Here is a 27,500-nt window from a genome sequence, read left to right as displayed (position 1 = left end):
CAAATAAAAGCAATTTGATTCAAATTCTTTTCTTTTTATCTGAATAATTTTTCTTTCAGCTAAAGAAAACATTTAAAATGTACACAAAGTATTATTATTGTTATTATTATTATGTTTTTTAAAGCTTTTTATTTCCAGATCAGGAAATTTTGCTGATGAAACTTGAACAATTATGTCAGCTGAACAAAGGTTCCTGAGTTCTGTTGAGAAACATAGTGAATTTAAATCTAAACGTTCCACTGGGACTTCAGCTCCCAGAATCCCTCTGGGGTGGCAATGAGTTTACCTCTGAGCGGCCGTGTTGGCGTCCACCACGCCGGCCGAGTGCATCCAAGAGCGAACAGCTAGCGGCTCCTCCTTCATGCTGGCCGTGGCCCCGCGGGGCAGGTTGTCCTGGATCCCGAACATCTCCAGGGGCCCGGCGTTGCGACCGCTGCCGCGGGCGCACCAAGACAGAACAACAGGAAGAAAAACAAGAAAACAGAAAAGTCCAGAAGAAAAAAAAAAGCTCAGCACTGCAGGATGGACGGAGACTTGAGCTTCTGTTCGGACGACGATTTCTTCACAAACACTAAAATCTCAAAGTCTGAAACCTGTCGGACGGCGAGGACGAAGGAGCGAGGAGGACGGAGGGAAAAGGAGAAAAAGAAAGGATTTGTTGAGGGAGGAGTGGAGCAGGACTTTTATTCTTCTACTGAACTTTTTTCAGATTTAATTCAACTTTTTACTCTGAAATGAAAAAATCGGTCAGTTTTTCTGTGTTTTTTATAAACTCGTTTTTTGTCGACATGTTGAAAAGGGCATGAAAGACAAAAAGAAAGTAAGAAAGAAAGAAAGAAAGAAAGGTGGAGGAGGAGGAGGAGAAAAACAGAAAAGCGAAATAAAATCCTCAGAGGACGAGAAAACGAGGGGAAAACGGCGACGGGTCCGGACAGAGAATCGAGCTAAAGCTAAGTGTCTTTTTTCTTTTCCCCAAAGAGATGAGGAGGAAAACCGATGATGGAGGGATGAGGAGCGAAGGAGAAACTCTCAGCCCTGCGGCCCCACAGGACTGGACGCCAAAACCCAAAAACCCCACGGGTCTTCCTCCAAGCCACTGACGACATCACAGCGGGGGCGGGGTCTGGCCAAATTAGGGGAGGAGGGGTGAGAGAGAGAGAGAGAGAGAGAGAGAGAGAGAGAGAGAGAGAGAGAGAGAGAGAAAGAGAGAGAGAGGGAGAGAGAGAGAGAGAGAGAGACAGCGAGAGAGAGAGAGAGAGAGAGAGAGAGACAGAGAGAGAGACAGAGAGAGAGGATAAGGAGGAGGAGGAGGAGGAGGAGGAGGAGGAGGAGGAGGAGGAGGGAGCTCAAACCAACCAACCAGAGAGAGACAGCCCTTGATCGCCCAGTGCAGTCATGTCCTCTCTCTCCAGTAAAGAATCTGAGCTGGTCCTGGTTCCTGGTTAAATAAGGTGCAGCTGAAGTGTTGGTGGGAAATCTCTAAGGGATCAGTCTTGCAGGTCTGGCTCAGCCCTGGTTCAGGTCTGGCTCAGCTCTGCTTCAGGTCTGCTTCAGGACTGGCTCAGAACTGGTTTAACTCTGGTTCAGGTCTGGCTCAGTTCTGGCTCAAGTCTGACTCAGGTCTGGCTCAGCTCTGGTTCAGGTCTGGCTCAGCTCTGGTTCAGGTCTTGCTCAGCTCTGGCTCAGCTCTGCTTCAGGACTGGCTCAGAACTGGTTTAACTCTGGTTCAGGTCTGGCTCAGTTCTGGCTCAAGTCTGACTCAGGTCTGGCTCAGTTCCGGTTCAGGTCTGGCTCAGCTCGGGTTCAACTCTGGTTCAGGTTCAAACAGGAACCAGCAGGAGAAATATATATATATTTTTTCTTCACACGCTTTCTCTTTTAGAGAGGAAGTGAGAGAAGCTTTTCAGAATAACAGCGTTGCAGGCCCTCGAGGCTCCGTGGAACGAGTTTCGACAGAAAAACAAAAAGAGGAGATTTGATATGAGAGAGAAGAAGAGGAAGAGAAAAATGAAAACCAGTTGATAGAAAGAGAAATAAAATATTATGATGAGTTTAAGGAAAAGCAAGAAAATTCTAAAAAGTGAGGAAAAATATAAAAATATGAGGAGGAGGAAGAAAAGAAGTAGAGAAAGGTAAAGAGCAAAGAAAACTTGATTTGTTTCTTCTTCAAGACCTAAGAAAATAAAGAGAAAGACAAATGTGAAAAGAAAAGATAAAAAGATGGAAGGAGGAGGAGAAGAGGAGGAAGATGAGCAAGAGGACGAGGAGGAAGAAAAGGAGAAAAAGACGTAAATTTGGTAAGTGAACAAATCCTTTTGTTAACATTTTTTATATTATTAAACAATTAAGAAACCGATCAGACTGAGATGAATCAAAACCCGATTATAACAATAACAATAATAATAATAATGATAATAATGATGATAACAAGTGTTAAACCGTGACCTTGATGAAGCTCAGATCAAACATGTTCACACATGTTTGATCATGTTTCTATGATAAATCACCTGTGTAAATATAAATTGTTGAATCGTCAGATTTTATTAGTTTTTTATTTCTACATGTCTCTGTTTCTCAGTTCATCGAATAAAATATTGTTCACTTTAAGCATTAATGATAAATATATTTACTAATCTATGATATATAATTAACAATATAACTAATATAAATCCTAGAATAAAAATGTTTCTGGAGAAAATATTTTTATATTTTTTCCTCATTCTTATATTTCATGATAAAAACATTTCAAAACAGAAGTGATTTTATTTTGAAATTAAAAATACAAAATTATACAAAAAACGAATTCTAATTAAATAAAATGTATAAATGACATCAGAGAATCATTAGAAACAGTAAAGACACAAATAGAGTTAATGTATCACTGTGTGTGTTTGTGTGTGCGTGTGCGTGTAACCCTAACCCTTGTCTTCTTTATTGTGTGTTAAGTTTTTCCTTTGTCATTGTGTGTGTTGCGTGCTTGCTCAGTCACACACACAAAGAGACACACACACATTTGCATTTAAATAGCTCAACGGCAGAACACCAGGTTTCCCAGATGTCACGACAAAGTCAGATGGGCCAGCTGTCAAACACACACACACACACACACACACACACACACACACACACACACACACACACACACACACACACACACACACACACACACACACACACACACACACACACACACACACACACACACACACACACACACAGAGTCAAAATGCTGCTGTAGTTAAATGTGACTGAGTAAGTGTCAGCTGTGTGTGTGTGTATGTCTGCAACATCATACCTTCATCCTGTTAGGTCACATTGTTTGTATTTTAAATTAAGTTTGATTACATTTTTTTATCTGACCTTTGACCTTTAAAGATCTCGTCAAGTTCAAAATCGTCTGAATCAGCCGAAGTGAAAACAGTCGTCAAATTTAAAATAATAATTTAAATAATCAGAACTGATTCATCTTTCAATCAGTTTATGATCAGTTCTGCTCTGAAATCGATGAAATCAGTTCTGGAACAAATTACATATGAGAATTTTTTTTATTAATTCACACAATAATGACACATTTGAAAATGTGTTCTTTATATGTTCATATGTTTTATAACATACTAAACTGTGACCGTAATTATGACATTCAGTAGCTGCCACTAGGTGTCGCACCTAGTCGGTCATTAGGGTGAACATTAGCATAAAGCTGGGATTATTTTACTTTGTTTAGGGTTCGATTCTAATGTTCATTTATTTCACTGTTTGATTCTAATGTTTCTATTGTTCAACTCGTTTTCAGATGAAAATACTCAAGAAAAAAGAAGAGAAATGATGATGAACCAGAAAAATGTTAATGAAATGCAAGGAAACAAAGAGACAACTCTCAGCTGTGTGTGCATGTGTGTGTGTGTGTGTGTGTGTGTGTGTGTGTGTGTGTGTGTGTGTGTGTGTGTGTGTGTGTGTGTGAGTGTGTGTGTGTGAGTGTGTGTGTGTGTGTGTGTGTGTGTGTTGCTGAGGGAATTCCACTCGTCCCAGCTCAGGGAATTTCCTCCATCCCAGCAGAGAGACGGTGGAGTGAAGAAAGAGCGACACCAAGAGGAAGCAGACACAGAGATTTTTATTTTATTTTTAAAACCACATTTATTTTTTAATAAATAAAGACAATATTAACACGACATAGTTTCCAAATCATATGGAGATGGAATGTTTTAAAAAGGACTCACAGGAGCACAGAGTTAAAAACCAGCTGCCCCTCCACAACAGAACAAACTGCTTTGGTGAATCACCACAGAGACAGAAAACCCCTAACCCTAACCCGAACCCATTTTTCACTAGAGTGTAGAATCTAAAATCTGTTCTGACTCTTTTACTAAAGAAACAAACGTGGGCCTCAGCTCTTCACCTGGAACCTTCTCTACCTGGTTTTTCCTGCTTCTGTAAATGGACAGTTTACTTTGACCCACTACAAAGTTCAACATCTGCCACTTTTTTGCATCTTCTTTTTATATCCTGCACCAAAGATAAAAGCAGTTTCTGACCAACACTCATTGCAGTTTCAAAACACAGTTTTCAAGGTTCTAAAAAGAGACTCAAGTCTTTTGCAGTCCAGGAAACAGCAGAAGGGATATTCAGTAGACATGGTGGGATTGATTTTAGAGATAAATCTGTTGACAGCCAGCGCCCCCTGCAGGATTCTCCACTGCAGATAACCTGAACTCTAACCTCCATACTACAGCCTGCACACAATGTTTGTATAAAGTGTTCCCAATTATCATGTGCAGGTCTGCAGCTGCAGCAGTTTCATGATCTCCTACGTTTCGTGTCTCTGCTCCTGTCCATTAATCCTGCAGCATCTCTGTTTCCTCTTTTCTCAGTCTTTTAATCCATTCCTTCAAAATGTCTCTGGTGTGTCGTCTTGACTTCAGGCTCAGTAGAGAAGCTGCTGCTTCCGTGTTGTGAAGTCCTGGACCTGCTACATCCACTATTTGTTTCAGCTTCACTGTCCTGGCTGAACATAAACGCTGGGTGAGACCAGGTCTGCTGTTGTCCTGAACATCCAACCGGGCTCCGTGGATCAGAGGTTCTTCCAGGAGCCAAAACAATGAAACTGCAGGCTCCAGTCTGTTCCAAATAAAAAGAGTCCATGCTCTGAACAGTCCGTGGAAAATGGAGGCAGGTCATGCATACAGATAAAATCACAGTTCATTAAAAACAAAGATGCATCTAAACCAAGACCTGCTACTCCCCTTAAAATGATGCTTGTAGCTGGTTTCCAGACCATGTCATCATTCCCTGTTAGGTATCTTTGTATGTGTTGTAGTCTGAAAGCTGCTGTTCTGCTCCCCAGGTGCAGAACAGCACCCCCCCCCCCCCCCCCCCCCCCCCCTTCCTTTGGCAGGTATAGTACACTCTGTGGTATCCAGTGTAATTCGTCCCAGAGGAAGTTTAACATGATGGACTGCACTTTTCCTAGCAGACCAGCAGGGAGTTCTATGCATTTTAATTTGTGCCAGAGGGTTGATGCTACCAGGTTGTTGATAATTAAAACTCTTCCTCTGTATGACATTTGAGGTAGTAGTCACTTCCACTTGGCCAACCTCCCCTCCACCTTCTCCACCACTCCCTCCCAGTTCTTCCTTACCGTGTCATCAACCCCTTAATGAACCCCCAGGTACTTTAGGCCTCCTTCCTCCAGCGTAGCCCTCCTGGCAGCTGAGGGAGACCTGCAGACCATCTCCCAACTGCTAAGGCCTCGCTTTTTGCCCAGTTTACTTTAACAGCTGAGATTTTTCTAAAGGTTTCAATAATGATTCCTAACCTGTTTACATCTTCTTCTTCTATATCCTCCGTGCTTTGGACCCAAGTGTAGACAGTACACTTTGTCATGCATTTCTCTCCATACATCCTTTAACCTGTGAGTTTCCATCAGCTGCTTCATGGCACGTTTTGAAGCGGCATGAGGTTCAATGTGATTTCTGTCCAGCTGATCGTTCTCTGTGCAGTTGAAATCCCCTCCCAGGAATATAAACTCTTCAGGCCCACACTGATCTCATTTAAAAACTGAACTCTGTCAGGTCCTGCGTTGGGAGCGTATACATTTATAAAAACAATAGTAAAAAGTTCATATTTGGCTCTGACCACCATCAGTCTGCCCCTCAGTACTTACTCCACAACATGAGACTTTGGCAGAAGGTTTCTAGAGAACAGGAGTGCCACTCCTCCACTGGTTCTGCTTAAATGACAAAAAACAACCTCCCCCTTCCTCCCCCTCCTCCAGTCAGTCTCATTTGAAGTGTCACCACGTTCTCCAGGATTCTGGAAACAAAGAGGAGGTTAGATATCGTCCGGATTAAACTTTTATTAGGCTTTTAAAAGGAGGTTTAATTACGGCTAGTTTGAAGAACCTTGGTACATCCAATGATGATTGTTTAAATGGAGATTCCCTCAGTTTTGTCTGACAGGTTGCAGGCAAGGGCCTGTCCTCCCTGTTTGTTCTCTGTGATGTGCCAGACTTCAGTGAAGTGGCCGATCAGGCTCGATTAAGATAATTCCCGCTCTTTAAGGGCTCTAATTGAACCTGACATTTCTTTAATTAATTAACAGAGGAGGTTAATGAATTCAGGTTTGACTGGCGGCTCCAGATGTCCAAACCTGCCCCGTCCTCTGTTTTTAATTTGCTGACTCGTCCTCCGATCATCCGGAACCTCTCCTCCATGCTCCTCACCAGCATCCAACAAAGTGAGCTGATGGACTTTTATTGTGAAAGATTTGACCTATATCGTGAAAGAACCAGAGAAAGTAAAAATAAAATGAACAAAGTGAAATCAGAAGAAAGAAGAGAATCAGGAAACAGCTGTTACTTTGACAAAATCCCTCTTTGATCAATAACTAAAAATAATCTTAAAATTAATTGAACAAATACTGATTCACTTTTATTTTCATGTGTTTGTGAACCATCGTCTTCTAATGACAAAAATGAAGTTAAAAAAATTGACATTGAACATGAAAGTAAAAGTTAAACTGACATGAAACTTTACATAAATCTATATATTTATTTGTATGTAGCTTTGAACATGACATGTTGGTTGTGTTAGTTAGTGACACTTGAGTTCGTTTACAGATGATGTTACAACAGAACTAATTTTAAACACAAACTAACTCACCCACAAACAAAATAAAATAAAACAAGATCAAATAAAATGAATTCTATGAAATAAAATAAAATATGGTAAAAAAGGAACAAAAACACATGAACCATCTGAGTAAAAGTGTAATTATCTGATCAGTAGTTTTTAGTTTAGTGTCAGTGAATCTGTTTCCTGGAGTTTGTCTCCATCTTGTGGACGAACACAGAACTGAGAAACAAACTATGTATATATATATATATATATATATATATAAAACTATATCTGCAGTATTTAAATGTTTTTATATATATATAACTATATCTGCAGTATTTAAATGTTTATATATCTATAGTATTGTGTAGTGATGCAGCACGAGGGGAAGCACTGGGAGAATGCACAGCTCTGATCAATCCACCAAGACCAACCACTGAGTTTAAAACCAATGAACCCCGCTGGAAGGGTTAGGGTCATCAGGGCCGGGTCAGCCCCTGAACCCAGGGGAGTACCCTACCTTGTGCCCAAACTCACACACTGACTGTGGACGCTCCTAAGGGTGAACTGGAGGAGGAGGAAGATACCCCAACAATGGAGATATGCAGAAGGTGTTTGGGTTCCAAAGGAAGAGCACTCTACCAACAGCTGATAGAGTCACTGTTGCCAAGCTGGGAGGAACGGATGGAGGAGGCCACCGAGCAGAAGAGCCTAAGTATGCTGAGCTGGTGGAGGAATGCCACAAATGGGGGTGGTGTGCATGGTGTTTGCCCATTGAAGTGGAGATGAGGGCTCACAAGCTCCAGGGCTTCACTGGTGTAACAGAAGACTAGGTAGAGCTTCGGTAGAGCTTCAGAGGCAGCAGAGCTTCACATTGTGGATCACGAGGAACAGTGGGAACTGAACACTCTCTACATGTATGTTACAACTATCTGCAGTACTTAGGTCTTTGTATATGTCAATGTTTATATATCTATATCTGTAGGGTTTTAAGGTTTTAATATAAATGCTTCTCATATTTTTTATGTTTTTACATTTTCAATGCAGCAGCAGAGCGAGAGCAAGACAGGAAACATGTGACAGATGCTGCAGGAGTTAAAGTGCGAGTGAGAGCTAAGGTCTGTGACCATACTGGATGTCGACTTTTATTTTGAAACTCTTTCTATCAGCAGACAAGAGCAGAGGTGTAAATGATGTGAGTTGCCATGGTTACTGGAATCAGGAACACCTGGGCCTGTAAAGTAAAGTGAAGTAAAGTAAATGTCAGATGTTACAGGACTAAAATAATAATAATGAAATGTCAGTAATGCAACAGAAACACGCTCAGGGAAACATGAAGGATATGATGAGTTCATTTCTGATTTTAAAGGAACAAACTACATTGCCCAGGATTCCTCAGTTTTCCTTGTCTCCCAGTGGAGGGAGGAGCGTGGGAGGAGGGACGGGAGGAGGAGGGGGAGTTTGGGAAAGAATGTGAGGAATTTATATCCTGTTCAGAGTCATGGACTGAGGCATGAGGGACGAGGAGCTGTGATCGTCTGTTCTCCGGCTGGATCAGTCTCTGTGAGGACAGGGGAGGACGGGGGAGGACAGGGGAGGACGGGGGACACCATGGCCGAGCCCCTGCTGAAGAGAACCTTCTCCAGACTCAGAGGAAAAGACAGAAGCCACAGGAAGACAAAGTCTAAACTGAGCGGTGAGGAAACAGTTTGTAACATAAGTGTTTGTAAACGCTGCTGCAGAGACAAGAGGATGTCCATTGTCTTCATCCAGAGGACATTCTCTGTCTTTGTCCTGAGAACATTCTCTGTGTTCATCCCGAGGACATTCTCTGTCTTCATCCTGATGATGTTCTCTGTCTTCATCTTGAGGACGTTCTCTGTCTACATAGTGATGATGTTCTCTGTCTCTATCCTGTGGACTTTCTCTGTTTTGATCCTGAGGACATTCTCTGTTTTCATCCCGAGGACATTCTCTGTCTTTGTCCTGAGAACATTCTCTGTGTTCATCCCGAGGACATTCTCTGTCTTCATCCTGATGATGTTCTCTGTCTTCATCTTGAGGACGTTCTCTGTCTTCATCCTGATGATGTTCTCTGTCTCCATCCTGTGGACGTTCTCCATCTTCATCCTGTGGACATCCACAGCTGCTTCCTGATGTTGCACTGTGTCTGTGGTTCAGTTCTGTCTCAGTCTTGGTTCTTTCTGGATTAACTCTTTACTAGATCATCAGACTCTGTCTTTTTTAAGATGACTTCAGACATGTATCCCAGCATGCATTTCACTGAACAAGCTGCGATGATGTGACTGTAGAGCTTTCAGTCGTGGTCATCTTCAGGGTTAGACTGTCAGAGGAACACCAGGAAAATTCCTGTTACAAACCATATTTTAGTTATCTAGCTGAACTTAACCTTACATCACAATCAGGCTTAGTGATCACATGATGCTGGTTTAAACTCGTTAAGTGAACTCAGGTTTTCCCACCTATAGTAAAACTGTTCATTAACCAGAGTAGTATTCTCATTGTGTGTCTGACAGTTTTAGTCTTGCAGCTTCAAGCTCAGCTGCAGGAAATAAAACACACAAGTAAACTGTAAAGAATGAAGAAGACTGATTTTCATATACTTACAATACAACAGGTACAAAACTTCTATTTCTACTGTATTTCGATATCAGTACACACATGTACAATGACGTTTGAAAACAAGTCAGATACTAAGTATAATAAGTAGAAAACCATAAAGAACAATAGAAACTAAAGAAAAGACATTATTAATTTTGCTCCTACGGGTCAGGCTGGTTCTGTTGGGCTCCAGCAGCTGACAAAGGTTTATCCTCTGAGGAGAATCTAGATCTTTCAGAAGCTCGTGAGAGGAGCTCAAAGGATCTTGTGGGTCTCTGAAGACCCTGGTCCACCTCAGAGACTCTAACAATCCACACCAGCTCCACAGATCCTCTGCTGTTACATGTTGATTTACCCTCTCTCTCTCTCTCTCTCTCTCTCTCTCTCTCTCTCTCTCTCTGTGTGAGTAACTAAAGTAAAAGTTTAGTGAAAACGCTCAACTCATCAACACACAAGTTTAATGTTCCACTTCCTGTTTACAGAGTGGACCACTTCCTGTCATTAGACATGTGTGTGTAGTTACTTCCTGTTTGTCTGATCTTTAGATACATTGACTGACAGTTGTTGTTGCTGTGACCAGAGTATAAACTTGACAAATTCAAGTTAACCTCTGGTTTAAGTTACCTAGGTAATCACCCTGGTAACTGATGCTGCAGGTTAATTAACTTCTGACCAATCAGAGTCATGGCTGAAAAGTGTTATATTTTAGTTTTCATGAGTCATGTGACGTGAAACAGATGTTAGTTTGAGTTTTCGGCTCTGAAAGGCGCTGTGTGTGTGTCTGAGTGTGTTTGTGTTGTGACTAATGAATAGTGAATAGCAGCACTGTGCTTATTCTAGAATACAGAGAAGTCATTGACATCTGCGCAGACACATAAACACACACACACACACACACACACACACACACACACTCACACACACAGTCCTCTATCAGGTCCTCGTTGACATGACAGGAAATGGACGCTGACCTCTGGATCGTGTCACTTCCTGTCTGGTAAAACATTGCAATGAGGTGGAGACGAAACATGGAGATAAAACAAGAGGAAAACTGGACTGATTCTGATCATGTGACTCCATATGAAGCATCATGTGACTGGAGAGTGATCACATGACTCAGAGATCACTTCACAAACTGAATAAAAATCAAGAAGGTTGGAGGAGAATTCATTGGTTCTTAATGTAGAACCTTAAAGATCTGCAAGGTTCAAATGTTACTGGCGAAGTTTCCAGGATCTTTGAGATGGTTGAATTGGGTCTAAAATAATCCTACATTTGTCCTCTAGCAGCTTTAATGGGACTAAGGGGTTCTTGAAATTATAAATATATTATATTATATTATCTATTATTATTGATTATAGATTGATTTTAGGTTGATTATAGATGGGTATAGATGGTAATAGACAAACACAAAGTAACTCACTGATTTCGAATCAAATTGTCACAGTGCTAATAATATCTGTGTATGTGTGTGTATCCTCCAGATGATCCAGATGAGGTCATGTCATCTTACTCTGATCAGACGTCATCATCACCATCAATGACGGCAACAGTGAGAACAGCGCCACTATCAGACCCTGACCCTCCTTCAGCATCACGTAACCACATCACAGTTGCTAAGAAACAGCACTGGGTGATGCAGGGGTCTGTCGCTCTGTCCTCAAGCCCCACCCCCAGGTCATTTCCCTGGGACTGCCCACCAGCGATATCCCAAGATGCACCTGGGTGGACCTGCAGCCAAATGCAGGATAAGGTACAAAAAGTCATGTGTAGCTGTGATGGCTTCACGAGATGAAACTCCTTCTACTTATGATCGTGTTAGTTTGATCATGAAAATTCTGTCTTCTTTGAACCCTCTGTTTACAACTTCTTCTTCTCTAGCTTCAGGTAGTTTTACTCCTGATAAATGACACCCCCCTCTGCTCACTCTGTTCTTTCTTCTTCTGTTTTCTTGAATTTTTGTATCCTCGTTTCTCAAGTTTCACACCCACGCCTTTTACTTCCAGATGGAGCAGTTCAGCGACAGGAAGTTCATCTGTCTTGCCTCGGACATTCCTGTCAGTTCTACAACAGTGTTGCAGGAAGCCTCCCAGTTAACAGGGGGCTCCACTGATGTCCCCACCACCTCCATCAGCACCAAACGCTCCGGACAACGTGCCTACCTGCAGAGCCTGGATCGCAGCAGCCGAGCCTGGGTACTGTCTTCAGGAAAGTCCCAGGCTTCAGAGGATGCCTGTGGCCCTCCGGAGGACAGCGGCAGCAACATCTGGTACAACCCGATCCCAGAGGAGGAGGACGCCCCCCGCAGGGAGGGGGAGGTAGGGAGGAGGAGAGAGGAGAGGGAGGGGGAAGGGGGTGCAACAAATAGGGTGGGGTCAGAAGATACTAGAGGAGAAGAAGGAGGGGTCAGGTCGATGGAGGCTCGTAGCGATGAACATCCACTGGAGGGCGCTAACCCTAGTGTCAGCTACTGTACTGATGACATCACAGCAGAACTCACAGGTGAGAACACACGTGATTTCAGGTTGGACCTGGACATGTTTCATACAGACACAAGTTACATTTAACTTCCATCTCTTTCCCCCTCAGACCACCCCCCCTCTGACCATAGCCCCTCCTCCCAGAAGAAAGGAGGCACACCAGGTAGTGTGATTGACAGGCTGAGGTCTCCTGGTACAGTGAGGAAACTTTCTCAAAAGATGAAGAAACTTCCCGAACTACGACGCAAACTCAGCCTCCGCTCGTCATCTCGAGCTCATCGCCAGGCAGATGACAGCAGAGGAGGCGGGGATGAGTGTGGCATGAAGAATGTGACATCATTGTTGACGTCGTCCAATCAGAATGTGATCAGCAGATATCACCTGGACAGCTCCGCCCCACCCACTCGTCCCCTGCGACAATCGTTGAGAGGATGCTCCGTGAGTAAAGGAGGTAAAGGTTCATGTAAAGGGTCACGGTACGATGACAAGAATGAACCTTCTCATGTTTTTCCAGCTGCACACACCTGTAAGTGAAAGTACCAGGATGTTAAATGTCGCCTTTTCTTTCAGGTCATGTTAGCGATGGAGATTCTCCCGAACTGTTGCCTCGGCACCAAGGTCCTAAACCTGCAGCTTCTCAGGAAATGTTGTGCGATGTGAGTTCGTTCCGGTTGTACCCGGGCTCTGATCCACCTCGATGCAGCCAGAGGGTGACGGGTTTACTGACAGTCCACCTGCTGGGCCTGGAGGAGATGAAGACCAGGTACACGACAACTGTACATAGTTTTATTACAGTGGCATCTGGTGGACGTTAGTGGTACTGCAGCTTAGTTTCAAGTTCTGTTACAACTTTTGTTGTACGAATCTGCTTGAAAGTGGTTGATCGTCAGTCTGGGGAGGTGACAGATAAACAGTTAAAATGGTTGCATTTGCTCTTAGGTCGGAGGGCAGTAAGGACGTTTTCCTCGCCATTCAGGTTGACGGGGTGACGAGAGCGAGGACCGCCCTCCTAAACCTGCGAAGCTCCGCCCTCTCGTTAAACCACACCTTCCACCTTGAGCTGGAGCGAGCTCGCCAACTCCGCATTGTGGTGCTGACACCAGGTGAGGTTATTGAAATTGATATTTTACTAGGAGGCTGCAGGAGAAGTTCCAGAAAATGTTAGGGTTAGGGGTTTTTGTTCTCACAGACAGAACCTCCAGAACATGTTATTTTCCTGTATTTCAGCCAATCCCCAGACAGGGGGTGTGTCTAAACCAGGATCTGATGTTAATCAGGCTTCATGCGGTCCAACCAGGAACAGAGTGTGTTGTCTGGGCGGAGTCTCCATCCCGGCACTGTTTAAAGGTTTCCTTCCCTCAAACATAAAATTCACATCTAATGTTTAACTGTATAAATATTATAAATATAATGAAACATGTGTGTGTTGTTCAGGGAGTCGTAGTCAACAGCTGTGTGTGAAACTGGAGCCTCGAGGACTTCTCTTTGTCAAACTGTCTCTGCACGAGAAGTGGGACACACAGGTAAACACTGCGCTCACACCAAAGTGAATCTTCATTTTGCATTCCTAACACGAGTTTGGCAATCGGATCTTCATCATCTTCATCAGTTCAACATCTTCCTCATCTTCATCAGTCAAAGGCAGAGGGTGACTGGGACAATTATTCAGGCCAGGAATTGGACTCCTTTCCAGGCAAAGCACCAGACCCCTAATTTGATAGGCTCACCCTATTTGTTGATGTAACGTTACCAGACTAGTAAACAAGTAGGACACTTAATATAAATATAAATAGAATTAGAGAAAATTAAAAACAACATAAAAAAATAATAGTAAGAGCCAATGAAATAACAATAGAATGAGAGAAGATAAAAACAAAGTCATAGAGTAGTAAGAGTCACCCAGTAAGTTTAGAATGAGTCCACAATTCAAACCCTTGATTTTAGTCTACAAATAGACTAAACAGGCTAGAGTAAGTACATAAATAATTAAATAGGATTAGTCACAGGTAGTTAAACGACTGAGAGTCACCCTTAGGCTCTGAGATGTACTGGGGCACCAGGCCATGTAAAGGTTATAAGAACCAGAAAGGTCCATTGACTCATTTCTGCTTGCTACATTATTGTTGATCAAGTTATCAGAAAAAAGACCAACAGGAAATGTCCCAGTGCTCCCGATGTGCAGTCCACCACTGCTCAAAGGTCTTCATCAGTTCACCCTCTTCTTCCTCTTCTTCTTCTTCCCTCCACAGGTCAACACTGACACATCACCTGTTAATGTGTTTGGGGTGGAACTGCACCATCTGGTGGAGAAAGAAGGTAGTTCAGCTCCGGTTCCTCTTCTAATCCAGAAAACAGTGGCAGAGATCGAACGGCGAGGACTGAAGGTCTGGTTTTTTTTCTGTTATCGGGGCTGTGATTGGTTGTTTGGGTTGAGATGTGTGATCACTGCAGACTCGTCATCTTGTTACGATGCAGTGTGCGATGGTCAGTCACATGATCCCATGTACATCCGTCAGGTGGTGGGTCTGTACCGACTGTGTGGATCTGCTGCAGTAAAGAAGGAGCTCAGGGATTGGTTCGAGAGGAACAGTTCAGCCGTGTGTCTCAGCGAGGACCTCTACCCTGACATCAATGTCATTACAGGTCAGAATTCATGTGACTCTGGTGGTAACAGATCACAGTCACTGGTTACTGGTGCTCATGAGTATTGTTTCTTCAGGTATTCTGAAGGATTATCTGCGGGAGCTGCCATCACCGCTCATCACCAGGACTCTGTACCAGGTCGTCAGGGACACGATGACCCTAAGACCCTCACCCACGGCTTCTGACCCCCTGGTGGCCCAGAGCACGGTGGAGCTGCTGTCCTGTCTGCTGCCCCCAGAGAGGGTAACAGTTACTACAGTTATCAGTAATCCTACTGCTAAAGTAATTCTCCCTACAGTAATCCTACAGTTCAACAATTAATCCTGCTCTAACTCAGGGAACCCAGACTCAGGGGCCTAAGACTTAGTCACCTCAGACTCAGGGGCCCATACCTACTCAACAGTAGTATAAATTCTGATCAATCAGCTCTGTCGTTGTTCAGGTCATTACTTCTCCTGTCTGCTTCTCCTCATTTCTGTCTCCAGGCAACTCTGTCGCTGCTGCTTGACCATCTTAGTCTGGTGGCTTCCTTCAGGTCGTCCAACAGGATGACCCATCAGAACATTGCCGTTTGCTTCGGCCCAGTGCTCCTCACCCCGACCCAAGAGGCCTGGAGGGGAGGAGAAGGAGGAGGAAGGGCAGCAAGGGGGAAAGGGTTCGGTGAAGAGATGGCGAGTGCGGTGGATTTTAAACGACACATCGAGGCGCTGCATTACCTGCTGCAGCAGTGGCCAGGTGAGACAGGGGGCGCTGCAGCATATGAGTTCTTATTCTCAACTATTCGAAACTCTGCTTTTGCCATGGAAACTACTGTGCTCTGCTTCTTTTTTTACTGTCTGTATCTCCTTTTGTTCAGTGCCAGTACGTGACCACAGCCGCGACTCCCCTCCTCCCTCACCCACCCTTCCCCATCATCCCCTGGGCCCGCAGCAGCGGCATCCTGTGCTGCGATTAGCTCTGCCTCAGAATCCTGAGGGGGAGGTAGTGGTGTCACGGCGGGGCCGAGTTGGTCAGTCCCGACTGGAGAGTCCACCACCGATCAACCGCTACGCTGGAGACTGGAGTGTGTGTGGTCAAGATCTCCTGTCGGCACAGGAGGCGGACTACGACGAAGTAGCAGGAAGTGACAGTGACAGAGGTAAAATGACGTCCAAAGCCAGTTGTTGATTTCATGCTATCGTAGTCTGAACACGCCTCCTTGTTGTTGTTTCAGACAGCGGCGATGAGGAAGTGGAGAAGAAGAAGGGCGTGTGGTCTTCAGGAGGCGGAGGTCTGTACGTTGACGACTTCCTGGACTTTGATGCTCCGTTCAACTGTCGACTCAGCCTGAAGGACTTCGACAATCTGATCCACGACCTTGACCGAGAGCTCGCCAAACACATTAACATCTGTCTTTAGAGGAAGAGGAGGAGGAGGAGGAAGAGGAAGAGGAAGAGGAGGGAGAGGAGGCGATGACCTCTGACCTTCAGTAACTGAAACAAACTGAAGAAAAGTTTCTGATGTTAAGATTTGTTTTTATTTTTATAATCATACGTGTAACTGTCGTCATGATGATGAGTAGTCAGCTTCTGTCTGTGCCAAAAAAACAACAAACCAGAATAATTTATTTTTGTGATATGAAGGAACGAAGATGCTGCTGGTTCTTGTTATCAGAAGAACATATGAGGTTCTGTGTTCTCATCGTGTTCCTTCACTTCCTGTCACAGCCATGTTCTGAAGACACTGTTCAGTGTCGCTGTTGTTGTTGCTGTTGTGGATATCAGGGTCATCAATCACGTTGGAGGACGATGGATCACGTTGGATCGTGACAACACGTTGGGGCCGTTTGCACTCCAGCCATATCTTAACTTGTTGAGGCTTTTTGTTAAAGTAAAGCAGCTCTGCTGCTTCAGCCAATCAGAGCTCTGAGTTGTTTATCTCGTTCACACATGTTATTATAACATGGTCACGTGATATATTTTTACCAAATGTCACCAGGGGGCGCTGTATCTTTCACATTGATACAATCCCAGATGTTTTAGCAGCTGTAACTGTTTCTTTTATTCTGGATGTTTGTTCTCCTCTGATTTTTATTATACAACAGTTTGACCCTCAGCTCTGCTGTCAGTCAAACTGTCCATGTGTGTGATTGGTCATATGAAGTAAACTCCGCCCCTTTCATGTGCACACGCTCAGATCTTAATGACAAAAACCTGAATTAACGTAACGAGTTGATAACCAGCGTCATTTGACCAATTAGCCTGACTGTGATAAGTTCAGCTGGATAACTGAAAGATATCCTGGATATGTTGAGCTGCAGCGTCCTCTTTAGGTCACTGCTGGACCTGCAGCGCCCCCTATGTGTGTAGCAGCAGATCATATTTTAGCGGTACAGAGTTTTACGCTCACTGTCACTGTAGTTTTCAACAGTATTCATTTGTTTTGCACATACTTCAATAAGCACTTACATTTTTTATCGACGATGTTTCTATGCAGACGATGTTACAATGTTTTATGATGATGTAACCAAAGTGTTGAAGCACAGTTCCTGTCGGAACAAACTGTACTTTTTAACCTGAACAATTCTTATTAAACACTTTATTATTATCAGCTTGTTTTTGTTTTTATTCAAATCTGATGAGAATTATTTTGTGTATTTTGTTTTAGACGTTCAGACTGAATGTGTGTTGACAGAACGAGAACACTGAAACGAAGAAGCTCAGGGAATTAAATAAACTTTAGTGCGCTCTAAAACCTCTTAACCCTCAGCTTTGTCTGACAGGAGCCTGGTGCTAACAGCAACAGCCTATCAGAGGCACAGTAGGTGGCGTTAAAGTCAACATCAAAGATCTGTCAAATGCCAGAGAAGAAGATTTGTGAATTCATTGTTCATCAGTCAATAGATACATGACACACACACACGCACACACACACACACACAGTCCTCTATCAGGTCAGAGGAAGAGTTTTAGTCTGACAGGTGAGAAGAAGAAAACAGTTAATAGTTGTTATTATATATATATATATATATACATGTATGTATAATAACTATTATATACTTTTTTACTATATATATATATATATATATATATATATATATATATAGTAAGAGAGATCAGCAGAGAGATAAAAACAGGAAGTGCTTCTTGTCCTGCCCTGTCCTCTACTCTGTTCTTCCTGCTGCTGTAGATGGACAGTTTGGCTTCTCCTACTATCCAGTTTAACAATTTCCACTTGCTAGGGTTGGATTTTCTATATCCAACTCCTAGGATGAAGGCAGTCTTACTCCACGGCTCATCAAACTGTTTAAAAACGTTCTGAAGTGTATTAAAAAGGTAACAGAGTCTTCTACAGTCATAAAAAACATGAAAAACTGTCTCTGCTTCTCCACAAAATGGACAACTGCATTTGACGGTTGGGTTGATGATGGAAATAAAACTGTTGACCGCGATGGCACCGTGTAAAATCCTCCATTGCAGGTCACCAGTCCTTTTTCTCAATGGAGGTTTGTATAAAACCCTCCACACTGGTTTGACCTTGCTGTCCACATCCAGTCTTCTCCTCCACACCGTGTCAGTCCTCACATCCAGTTTGCTTCTGTTCAGGGTTAAAACACAACATTCATACATGGCTCTTCCTTTGGCTGTGTGCAGTTCTACCTGTTTCCAGTCCGTCTTATTTAAAAAAGGTCCTGTGAGCCCGTCCAGATTCGGAGTAAAACCCAACTCTGGGAAATGATCTTTGTGTTCCAACGTTTCATTGGCTGTTGTTCATTATGTGTTTTAATTAAACTGTCAATCAAACATTGTGACAGCTGCTCTTCCTCTCAAACGTACACCTGCAGGGTGAGTCACCACGGTGATCTTTGTCTGTTGCCATGGTAACCTGAGATCATGACTGACAAAAGGAATTTACACATACACACAAAAACGTTGTTACTTTAGTTGTGAGGACTCTCGCTGAGTCATCAGCATAAGAACATGTAACATGATATAAATATGACACTAACATGATAATAACATTAAAATAACATGATAATAAAAATAATTTCAATTTCTTTTTGACAATGATCAAAAAGTTTGTCCTCTGGAAACACAAGAAAACACTCAAACGTCAGTCATTAGATGATGTCACTTCCTGTCACAGGATAGACACACGATAATGTCACACATTGCAGTTAATTATAATTCAATTCAATTTTATTTGTATAAATATCAATTTGTATATTTTGTGTCAAATGAACACACGTGATCTCAAGGCACTTTACCCTACATCTTAAAAAATAGAGAGAAAGCCACACGTGTGTGTTCCAGTGTGAGGAACCTTGGAACCAGTGAGGACCAGGTGAGACAGGTGAGACATCATCGCCAGTGACAGGTGATGGTGTGATGAGGGCGAGCCTCCAGCAGAGGGAGACAGAGCTGTAATGGATCAGCTCATCATCACTGAGGGATGCTGGGAGGAAGAGGAGGAGATGACGCCAGCAGAGGCTGCAGAGATGCTAACAGCACCGACACACACACTGACAGCAACAAAAGCTAACTGCTAACACACACAGAGAGACCGAGAGAGAGAGAGAGAGACAGGTGGAGGGAGGCTGATTCTGGCTGTGCACACAAACACACACACTGAGCTACAGTGAAGCTAACTGCTGATAGCATGTTGTGGAGGGGAAGCTAACCTATTGACACACTCACACACACACACACACACACAGCAATGCAGTGCTGGAGGCTTTCTATTGGATGGTGAGTGATTTATCTCTTTGTGTGTGTGTGTGTGGGTGTGTGTGTGTGTGGGGGGGGGGGGGGGGTGCAGCACATACAGTGAAGATGACAGCAGGGTTGATGTTACCATGGAAACAGTCATGTATTAATGTTGTGAAGTGTTGTTCACCTGTCAAAGGGTCACATGACCTACTTCATCCTCATGTGCTCACTTTCAGTGAACAAGTACAAATACTACAGGTACTACTGATAGTAGTAGCCCCCAGTGCTGTGTGCTATGTACTACATGTATGTGTGTGTGTGTGTGTGTGTGTGTGTGCGTGTGTGTAGATGTAGTCAACCTTCAGATTGACAGACAGCTCAGTGGGTGGGGCCAAGCCTGCAGGTGCAGGTGGTAATGTCAAAGCGAGGAATTGGGGGGCGGGGGAAAGGGGAGCGACCGGACGCCATGGCAACCCTTCAAGCAGCCAACGATGAGCTTCGAGCCAAACTGACAGACATCCAAATAGAACTACAACAAGAGAAGAATAAGGTAAGGACTGCGAATGCCAGACTGCAGTGGTATCAATGTAGTTCTACAGTGTTGCGGTGTTGTAGTCACATGACTGTGTGTCGTCAGGTGAGTCGTCTGGAGAGAGAGAAGAGTCAGGAGCTGAAGGCGGAGCATCACCGAGCAACGGTTGCTGTGACGGAACTAAAAACCAAACTCCACGAGGAGAAGCAAAAGGAACTGGCAGTTACTAGAGAGACGTTACTACGACAACACGAGATGGAATTGATGAGGGTCATCAAGATCAAAGACGGAGAGATTCAACGTCTGAATGGACTCGTGCTAACGCTGCGGGACGGGTCCACGGACAAGGTGATCCACGCCTGATCTACCTGTCTGTCTCTCTCTTTCTGTCTGTTAACATCCTCTCATTGTTTACAGTTGATCCTCATCGTCATGGTCACAGATATAGTATATCACACATTCTTCTCAGTCTCGTCTTACAAGATCCTGACTCAGGTCTGATGGCATGTATAATACTCCAGTATGTCTTTGTCTGACTAGGGGGGTTTTCTTACTTGGAGGGGTCCAGGATGATCCTGATCAGGTCCTCTTATTCCTGGATCCCTGAGCCCCTCAACCTGTCACTGACTCCAAAGTCCAGGAACTCTTTCAAGGAAACCCTAACCCCCAGGATTAGGACCATGACAACAGGGTTAGAGCTTGGACCAGGACCATAGGGGTAGGACAAGGACAGCATGGCTTGAGTTAGGACCAGGACCACAGGTTCAGGGGTAGGACCAGGAACACAGCATCAGACCAGGACCACAGGGTTTGATTTAGGACCAGAATCACGGGGGTAGGGGCAGGACCACAGCTGAGGACGGGTGATCTACTGGTGAATCCTCTGAACTACCACAGTCTGATAGAGTATGTCACTACAGACTCCTCATTAATAAACATACAGTCCGGTCAAATGCCGGAGACACTGTTTGACTTAATGATCAGAAACGGTACACAGGTTCTTATACTGACACCGTGTGGGTACAATAATAAAACTTCTCCAAGTTTGTAAATCATATATAGACTGGACAGAGAAACTCCCACAACACCAAGAATAAACAGCTGTTCCACTGATCCAGGACCAGAACAGAGTCCATATCTGTCCCCTTGAGTTCGAATAGCTTAAGAAGCATCAGTCTTTGTTATCCTTTAGGTCTTTCGTTATTGGTTGTTTTTATTCAGTCATCACTGTAACAGGTTTTGAAGGTCGTCCACTCCAATTGTCTTGGATTAAAATGTCTCTTGTGAGGATTAGGGTTAACCCTAACCCATTTTACTAGATAACTAGAACATCCAACTCTTGGTCTTGTTGTTCAGGTGAGGAGCGCTCTGCTGGCGGAAGTGGAAGAGGCACGGAGGAGCTGGGAGGCAGAGCGTTGTCGCCTCCAGCAGGAAGTTCAGGAGCTAAGAGGAGCTAAGAGGTTCACAGAGGAGGCTCTGATGTCAACTCAGCAGGCCTGTCAGGCCCGAGCAGCCGATCTGCGATCAGCTCATCACCAACACCAGGAGGTGCTGAACAGAACCAAGAGAGACTGTGAGAGGGAGATCCGCCGACTGGTACAAGACAGCATCACACATACATGTCTGAAAACATAGCTCAAACACAAATCTGTTCATTCTATTGTTCTGTTGTCGTCATCACTCAAACACATCGTCATGGGAACATTTTGACTGTGATGTCAATGTGATAAACGAGTAGTTACTTTAACCAGGTTCTGAAACATTAAAAACTAATTAACTGCAAAAACAGTTAGTCTGAAGTTAACGTGTCCTGAGATCCAGTCATTTGTTTTGCTGTGAACTTCCTGTGATGAACCCGCTGTGACACAGTGGTTCTTCAAACACAGCCTCTGACCCTCCGGCCCTCTACTTCTAACCAGACCCCTGAATTCAATGACCCACCTGTAATATAGCTTCATACTTCAATCTATTTTCATCCCACCACCTGTCTGACAGACCAACTCTGCCCCTCACCTGCCTGTCTACTTGTAGATCTACTTGTCTAACCCTTCCTCTTACCTGTCTGTCTCCCTATGTGTGTGTCTCACCATGTGTGTGCAGATGGATGAGATAAAACTGAAGGACCGAGCGGTCAGTGTTTTGGATAAAGCGCTGGGGCTGCAGGCTGGACATGCTCACCGCCTGCAGCTGCAGACTCAGGCAGCAGAGCAGCAAATCGCAGCCCTGAGAGACGCCCAGAGGGTGGGGACAAACCAGCCCAGTCACACCCCTAGCCCCACACCTAACACTGCTCCTCACATTGTAAGCTCCGCCTCGTCTCGATCGTGCTGCATGATGTAGAATCAAACTTCCTGTTACCTGATCTCATCATGACATCATCAAACATGTGGAGCCTCTAATCCTCAGAATCACACATCCCTTTGCTCAAAGCTCAGTGATCTTCACGACGCAGACGGTCATGTGACCAGATGATGTGTTGTTCAGGTGTGTGCGTTCAGTCAGTCCTTTAAACCAATGGAAAACATCCTGCAGGTGAAAACATTTCAACTTTGGTTTCAGAAGCTTTTTCCAGTTAAAACATTTCAGTGACTGATGTGTCGTTATATAATTTTTTCTCCTAATGTGACTTTTATCAAAGAGAGGAAGTTACATGTCATTACCATAACGACATCAACCCACGACGATGGAGCGTGACGAGCTACAGGTTTTGCAGTTAATTATCTACAGTCTAAAGTCCTTTCACTTTATGGTGTGTGTGTGTGTGTGTGTGTGTGTGTGTGTGTGTGTGTGTGTGTGTGTGTGTGTGTGTGTGTGTGTGTGTGTGTGTGTGTGTGTGCACGCACGTGTGTGTGCACGCACGTGTGTGTGCATGTGTAGTCGCAGGAGGACCGGGACACCCGGAGGTTTCAGTTGAAAATTGCTGAGCTCAGCGCCATCGTCAGGAAGCTGGAGGATCGAAACGCTCTGCTGTCTGAAGAACGCAACGAACTGGTAACACTAACACACACACTTCACAAGCATCCTTTATTTGTATAATTTCTTTTTTAGTGTTTATTGCTTGTTTATTGTTCACTCACGTTGTTTAGCTGAAGCGTCTGCGAGAGACTGAGAGTCAGTTTCTTCCTCTACTGGACAAAAACAAAAGACTGAGCAGGAAGAACGAGGAACTGGCGCTTGCACTGCGTCGCCTCGACAACAAGCTTCAATTTGTCACACAGGAGAACCTGGAGATGGTAACTATGGTAACCCCTGACCCCTGCAACAAACACTGTTATGGTTTTGTGTCAGTCTGTGAGTAGAAGTGACACTTTCAGGAAATATATTAAGTCAAGTTATTATTATTACACAAATGTATTATGCATACAAGATAACAACAGGTCCTGCTAAAGCTAGCTAGCTTAGCCGAGTTGCATTGACTGTTTACTTTGTCACCTCTGACCGTAAAGGTCATGTGAGTCAGTTTGGACAATTTACATGACTTCAGGATTAAGAACTACAACCAGAAAACTACAAACTTCAGACAGGAAGTTTCCTCAGTGTCAGATGCGCAGGACATCCATCTGTTACCTTTTCACCATGGTAACAGCAGCATTTATTGTCATCCATAGAGAAGACCCAGTTCATTAAATGACCTGGACCGCAGCCACTCCACCAGTTACCATGGTTACAGCCAGGAGGAGAGAGAAATGGAGTTTCTGCGGTTACAGGTTCTGGAGCAACAACACATCATCGATGACCTGTCCAAGGTAAAGTACTACTACTAATACTGCAACTGCTACTACCTACGGGGGTAGTACTGCTGACAGAAAGTGGAGGAAAACTCAACTCACAGCTCACTGTCATATTTACAAAGAAGCCGTGACCTCCTATAACAGAGCAACATGTATTGCAAAGAAGGATTATTACAGAGAATGCTGGGAACTCTGGAGTATTATTCTCCATGGTTGAGCAGCTACTTCACATTAACACCTGCAGCTCTCTCCATCAAAATGTGAAGAACTGGCCCATGGAGCATCTTAACTAATCCTGTAAAAACGATGCTTCATCACATGAAGGGATCTTTGTCAGACTCTGAGTGTAACTCCTCCAACATAACATTATTTTTTAACATAACATTATTAATTAACATGTTTTTATTTTTATTAACATGTTTCTATTTTTATCCATATTGTATGTAAAGCACTTTGAGTTCATTATTATCATAATTATTATTATTATTACCACGGCTACTGCAAGTACTGCTACCACTAATACTACTACTTCGACAGTTTTTCAGCACGACTGAAATAACTCAAAGTTTCTGTTTTTGTTTTCAGGCTCTGGAGACGGCTGGTTATGTAAAGAATGTTATAGTAAGTATATGTGTGTGTGTGTATATATATATATATGTAAACTTTACAATGCTTTCGTTAATTGTGTAGTTGTTCATGTTGTTGTGGTGTTGATCACTTTGTGTTGTTGTGTTTACTGGAGGAGAGAGACATGTTACTGAGATACAGACGTCAGGACTCAGTGAGGAGGAAACGAACCTTCAGAGCCTGCAGGGTGAGACTACACACTTTATTACACACACTTTGTTACACACTTTATTATACACACTTTATTACACACACTTTATTACACACACTTTGTTACACACTTTATTATACACACTTTATTACACACACTTTATTACACATACTTGCAATGTCTCAAAGGAGAATTTCTTCAGATTTGCATAAATGTTAAGGATTAAAGGGTCAGAGTTCAGAGGTCAGGGTTCGAAGGTCAAAGGTCACTCTAACCTTTTGCCTTGTAAACACGATGTCTCAGGAACACCTCAAGGGAACGTTTTAAAATTTGGCACAAACATTCACTTGGACTCACAGATGAATTGATTAGATTTAGGTGGTCAAAGGTCAAAGGTCACGGCGTTTTTTATAGTTTCTTGCTTGTTTTGTAAGTTATGAGGGGCTGGTCACATACAGATTCAATAAAATCTGTTTTTGTGTGTGTGTGTGTGTGTTTGTGTGTGTGTCTGTGTGTGGGTGTGTGTGTGTGTGCAGGTCATAGAGACGTTCTTTGGTTATGATGAAGAGGCGTCGGTTGACTCTGATGGATCGTCTTTGTCTTTTCACACTGACAGAACTCCAGACACTGAACCAGAGGAGGTAACACACACACACACACACACACACACACACACACACACACACACACACACACACACACGTGTCTCCATGACTTCAGAGGATGTTACTTTGACTTTAACCTCAACTATAACTAATAGTTTTTCCCAAAACTTTAACCTGACTTAAAACTAAACCTGACAAACCCTTAATCTGAACTAAACTTAAACCTGAACTTACCTTGAACTTGACCTTAATCGTATCTTGCCCTAAACCTGAACTAGGTCTGAACTAAACATTGTCTTTCCATTTAAAACATGTCGCCTCTCAGACTTCGCCTCCTCTCTAATGACCTGTTTGAAGATTTCACAACACAAGTCACGGTTTACGTCACCAATGGCAATCTTCTCTCCTCGGATGCTGAGGTCCTCCTTACCGTCAGTTTTTGACACCATCAACCAATCTCTTTCTTCTCTCCCAGCTCTACTCCTCCCTCAACATCACTGACAATGCTCACTGCCATGGGTCTGATCTCAGTATCAGACAACTGCCCCTCCACCTCTTTCCTAAGGCGTCCCCCAGGGTTCGCAGCTTGGTCCTCTCCACTTCACCCTCTACCCGCTTCCTCTCTGAAACATCATTCATCGTCATAGTCACCACTTTCACAGCTGACGTCCAGCTTTACATTTCCAGTTAATCCATCACCATCCTTCCCCCACTCCACTCTAGCCAACCGCTGCACGGAAATTAAATCATGGAAGAGTTAACTTCCTCAAACTCATCATTGATCGTTATCGGTTTAAAATCCCTGAAAACATCAACTTTTCCATTAACACTGAAACGTAAGTCTCCCTCTGAAACTCTGTTCAAACAAACACTGGTTTAACCTCTGGTTAATAACTAGTTTTTAAATTCTTAATAATGGCTGTTGATTGGTTAATAATTGATTAATAAACACCTCGTTAACCTCTGGTCTTCTGTTTGTGTGTTTAAGACGTCTGTGCGTGAGGAGGCGGAGCTTCGTTACCGTCAGCTGACTCAGGAGTATCAGGCGCTGCAGCGAGCTTATGCTCTCCTGACGGAGACAAGTGGAGGAAACTACGATGCAGAGAACGAGATCAAGGTGACCAAACCTCTGAGCAAGGCAACGGCAGAGAGGGTTCTGATTCCTGTGATGGAGCAAGGCGCTGACAGGTTGACGGTTTGATTCCCTGTGTTTCAGACAAGAGAGCAGCTGCTGACAGAAATTAACCGATATCAAAGTCGAGTCAGTGACCTGGAGACAGCGCTAACACAACAAGGACAGGTAACACACACAGACAAAAAAACAGACACACACACATTCACCTGTCACCTCTCTCTCTCTTACATGTCCCCCCCACACGTCTGTCTGTCTCCCACCTGTCTGCCTCTCAGGATGTGCAGTGGGTGGAGCAGAAACAGTCTCTCTATCAGAGGAACCAGGAGCTCGTTGAAAAGGTAAAAATATTTAGACACAAAATAAAAGTTACCATGACAACACATCAGCTGATCCGAGTGTCGTCGTGTTGTTCAGGTGAAGCTGATGGAGGCTGAAGAGCTGCGACTGAAAAACGACATTCAAGACGTCAGAGATCAAAACGAACTGCTGGAGTTCAGGATCCTAGAGCTGGAGGTAAACAAACATCAACAACAACAACAAAACACAGTCACACTGAAATCAACGACATATTTAAACAGTCACACACTGTGTTTCGATGTAAACTCTATTGGTTCTAGGAGAGGGAGCGACGTTCACCTGCCATTAACTTCCAACAACTCCATTTCCCAGAAGGCCTCAGTCCTCTGCAGATCTACTGTGAAGCAGAGGGAGTCACAGTGAGTAACACCTGAATACATATGATCACATGATCCCATGACCCCATCTAACCCAACATCCTAACATCATCCTGATCCTAACATCCTAACATCGTCCTCATCCTAACATCCTAACATCCTAACATCCTAACACTGTGTCATCACGTGTATGATGTGTTATATTCCTCAGGAAATTGTGATCAGTGAGTTGATGAAGAAACTGGACATTCTGGGAGATAACGCCGTAAGTGTATGTTGAATTTATTTTGTACATGTATGTTTCATAGATGTCAATTTGATCTGAAGAATAATCAACTTGTGATTTATCTGAAGTTGGAATCATATTATCCAGTCCCCACAATCGTTAGAGTTAAGATTATTTTATAACATATTACATATTACACATATATCATAACATGTTAACATGATGTAAATTGTTGACCCCCTAACCCTAACCCAAGATTGTTATGATGTTGACA

General features: G+C 43.6%; 3 protein-coding genes across 15 annotated transcripts in view; 2 read left to right on the top strand and 1 right to left on the bottom strand.

Annotated features, from left to right (window-relative positions):
- Positions 1–601, bottom strand: part of ebf3a (EBF transcription factor 3a) — a 34,438-nt gene extending 33,837 nt beyond the window's left edge. For all 5 annotated transcript variants that reach the window (XM_034571105.1, XM_034571107.1, XM_034571108.1 and 2 more), the window contains exon 1: positions 287–601. In XM_034571105.1, coding sequence (XP_034426996.1) covers positions 287–408 — 122 coding nt within the window. In that variant the 5' untranslated portion in view covers positions 409–601. The remainder of the gene's footprint in view (positions 1–286) is intronic.
- Positions 602–8,610: 8,009 nt separating this feature from the next.
- LOC117752840 (rho GTPase-activating protein SYDE1) lies at positions 8,611–17,446 on the top strand. Of its 2 annotated transcripts, none has more exons than XM_034570510.1 (15): positions 8,611–8,808; positions 11,219–11,487; positions 11,741–12,236; positions 12,324–12,665; positions 12,785–12,977; positions 13,154–13,317; positions 13,442–13,561; positions 13,649–13,737; positions 14,464–14,598; positions 14,731–14,857; positions 14,934–15,100; positions 15,343–15,592; positions 15,714–15,995; positions 16,071–16,265; positions 16,299–17,446. In XM_034570510.1, exons 1-14 carry the CDS (start codon positions 8,724–8,726, stop codon positions 16,253–16,255), a joined length of 2,904 nt encoding a protein of 967 aa, XP_034426401.1. In that variant the 5' UTR covers positions 8,611–8,723; the 3' UTR covers positions 16,256–16,265; positions 16,299–17,446. The 2 variants fall into 2 exon arrangements, with proteins under 2 accessions (XP_034426401.1, XP_034426402.1); XM_034570511.1 differs by having other exon boundaries at positions 16,071–16,271; positions 16,306–17,446.
- Positions 17,447–19,352: 1,906 nt separating this feature from the next.
- The window catches only part of jakmip3 (Janus kinase and microtubule interacting protein 3), a 13,604-nt gene continuing 5,456 nt past the window's right edge, over positions 19,353–27,500 (top strand). The window contains exons 1-17 of one of the 8 annotated variants that reach the window (XM_034570519.1): positions 19,353–19,584; positions 19,894–20,095; positions 20,183–20,425; positions 21,434–21,673; positions 22,178–22,378; positions 22,955–23,068; positions 23,164–23,319; positions 23,686–23,823; positions 24,394–24,429; positions 24,551–24,622; positions 25,123–25,227; positions 26,180–26,308; positions 26,408–26,491; positions 26,602–26,664; positions 26,741–26,839; positions 26,944–27,042; positions 27,212–27,265. In XM_034570519.1, the coding sequence (XP_034426410.1) occupies positions 19,961–20,095; positions 20,183–20,425; positions 21,434–21,673; positions 22,178–22,378; positions 22,955–23,068; positions 23,164–23,319; positions 23,686–23,823; positions 24,394–24,429; positions 24,551–24,622; positions 25,123–25,227; positions 26,180–26,308; positions 26,408–26,491; positions 26,602–26,664; positions 26,741–26,839; positions 26,944–27,042; positions 27,212–27,265 (1,968 nt within the window). In that variant the 5' untranslated portion in view covers positions 19,353–19,584; positions 19,894–19,960. Of the gene's footprint in view, positions 19,585–19,893; positions 20,426–21,433; positions 21,674–22,177; positions 22,379–22,954; positions 23,069–23,163; positions 23,320–23,685; positions 23,824–24,393; positions 24,430–24,550; positions 24,623–25,122; positions 25,228–26,179; positions 26,309–26,407; positions 26,492–26,601; positions 26,665–26,740; positions 26,840–26,943; positions 27,043–27,211; positions 27,272–27,500 lie in introns of all 8 variants that reach the window. The other 7 variants (XM_034570516.1, XM_034570520.1, XM_034570518.1 and 4 more) reach the window with 7 other exon arrangements.

Source organism: Hippoglossus hippoglossus, chromosome 19 (assembly GCF_009819705.1).
Source record: "Hippoglossus hippoglossus isolate fHipHip1 chromosome 19, fHipHip1.pri, whole genome shotgun sequence".
NCBI lineage: Eukaryota > Metazoa > Chordata > Actinopteri > Pleuronectiformes > Pleuronectidae > Hippoglossus > Hippoglossus hippoglossus.
Note: the sequence above shows the minus strand (reverse complement) of the source record. Positions and strands in the feature narration are given on the sequence as shown.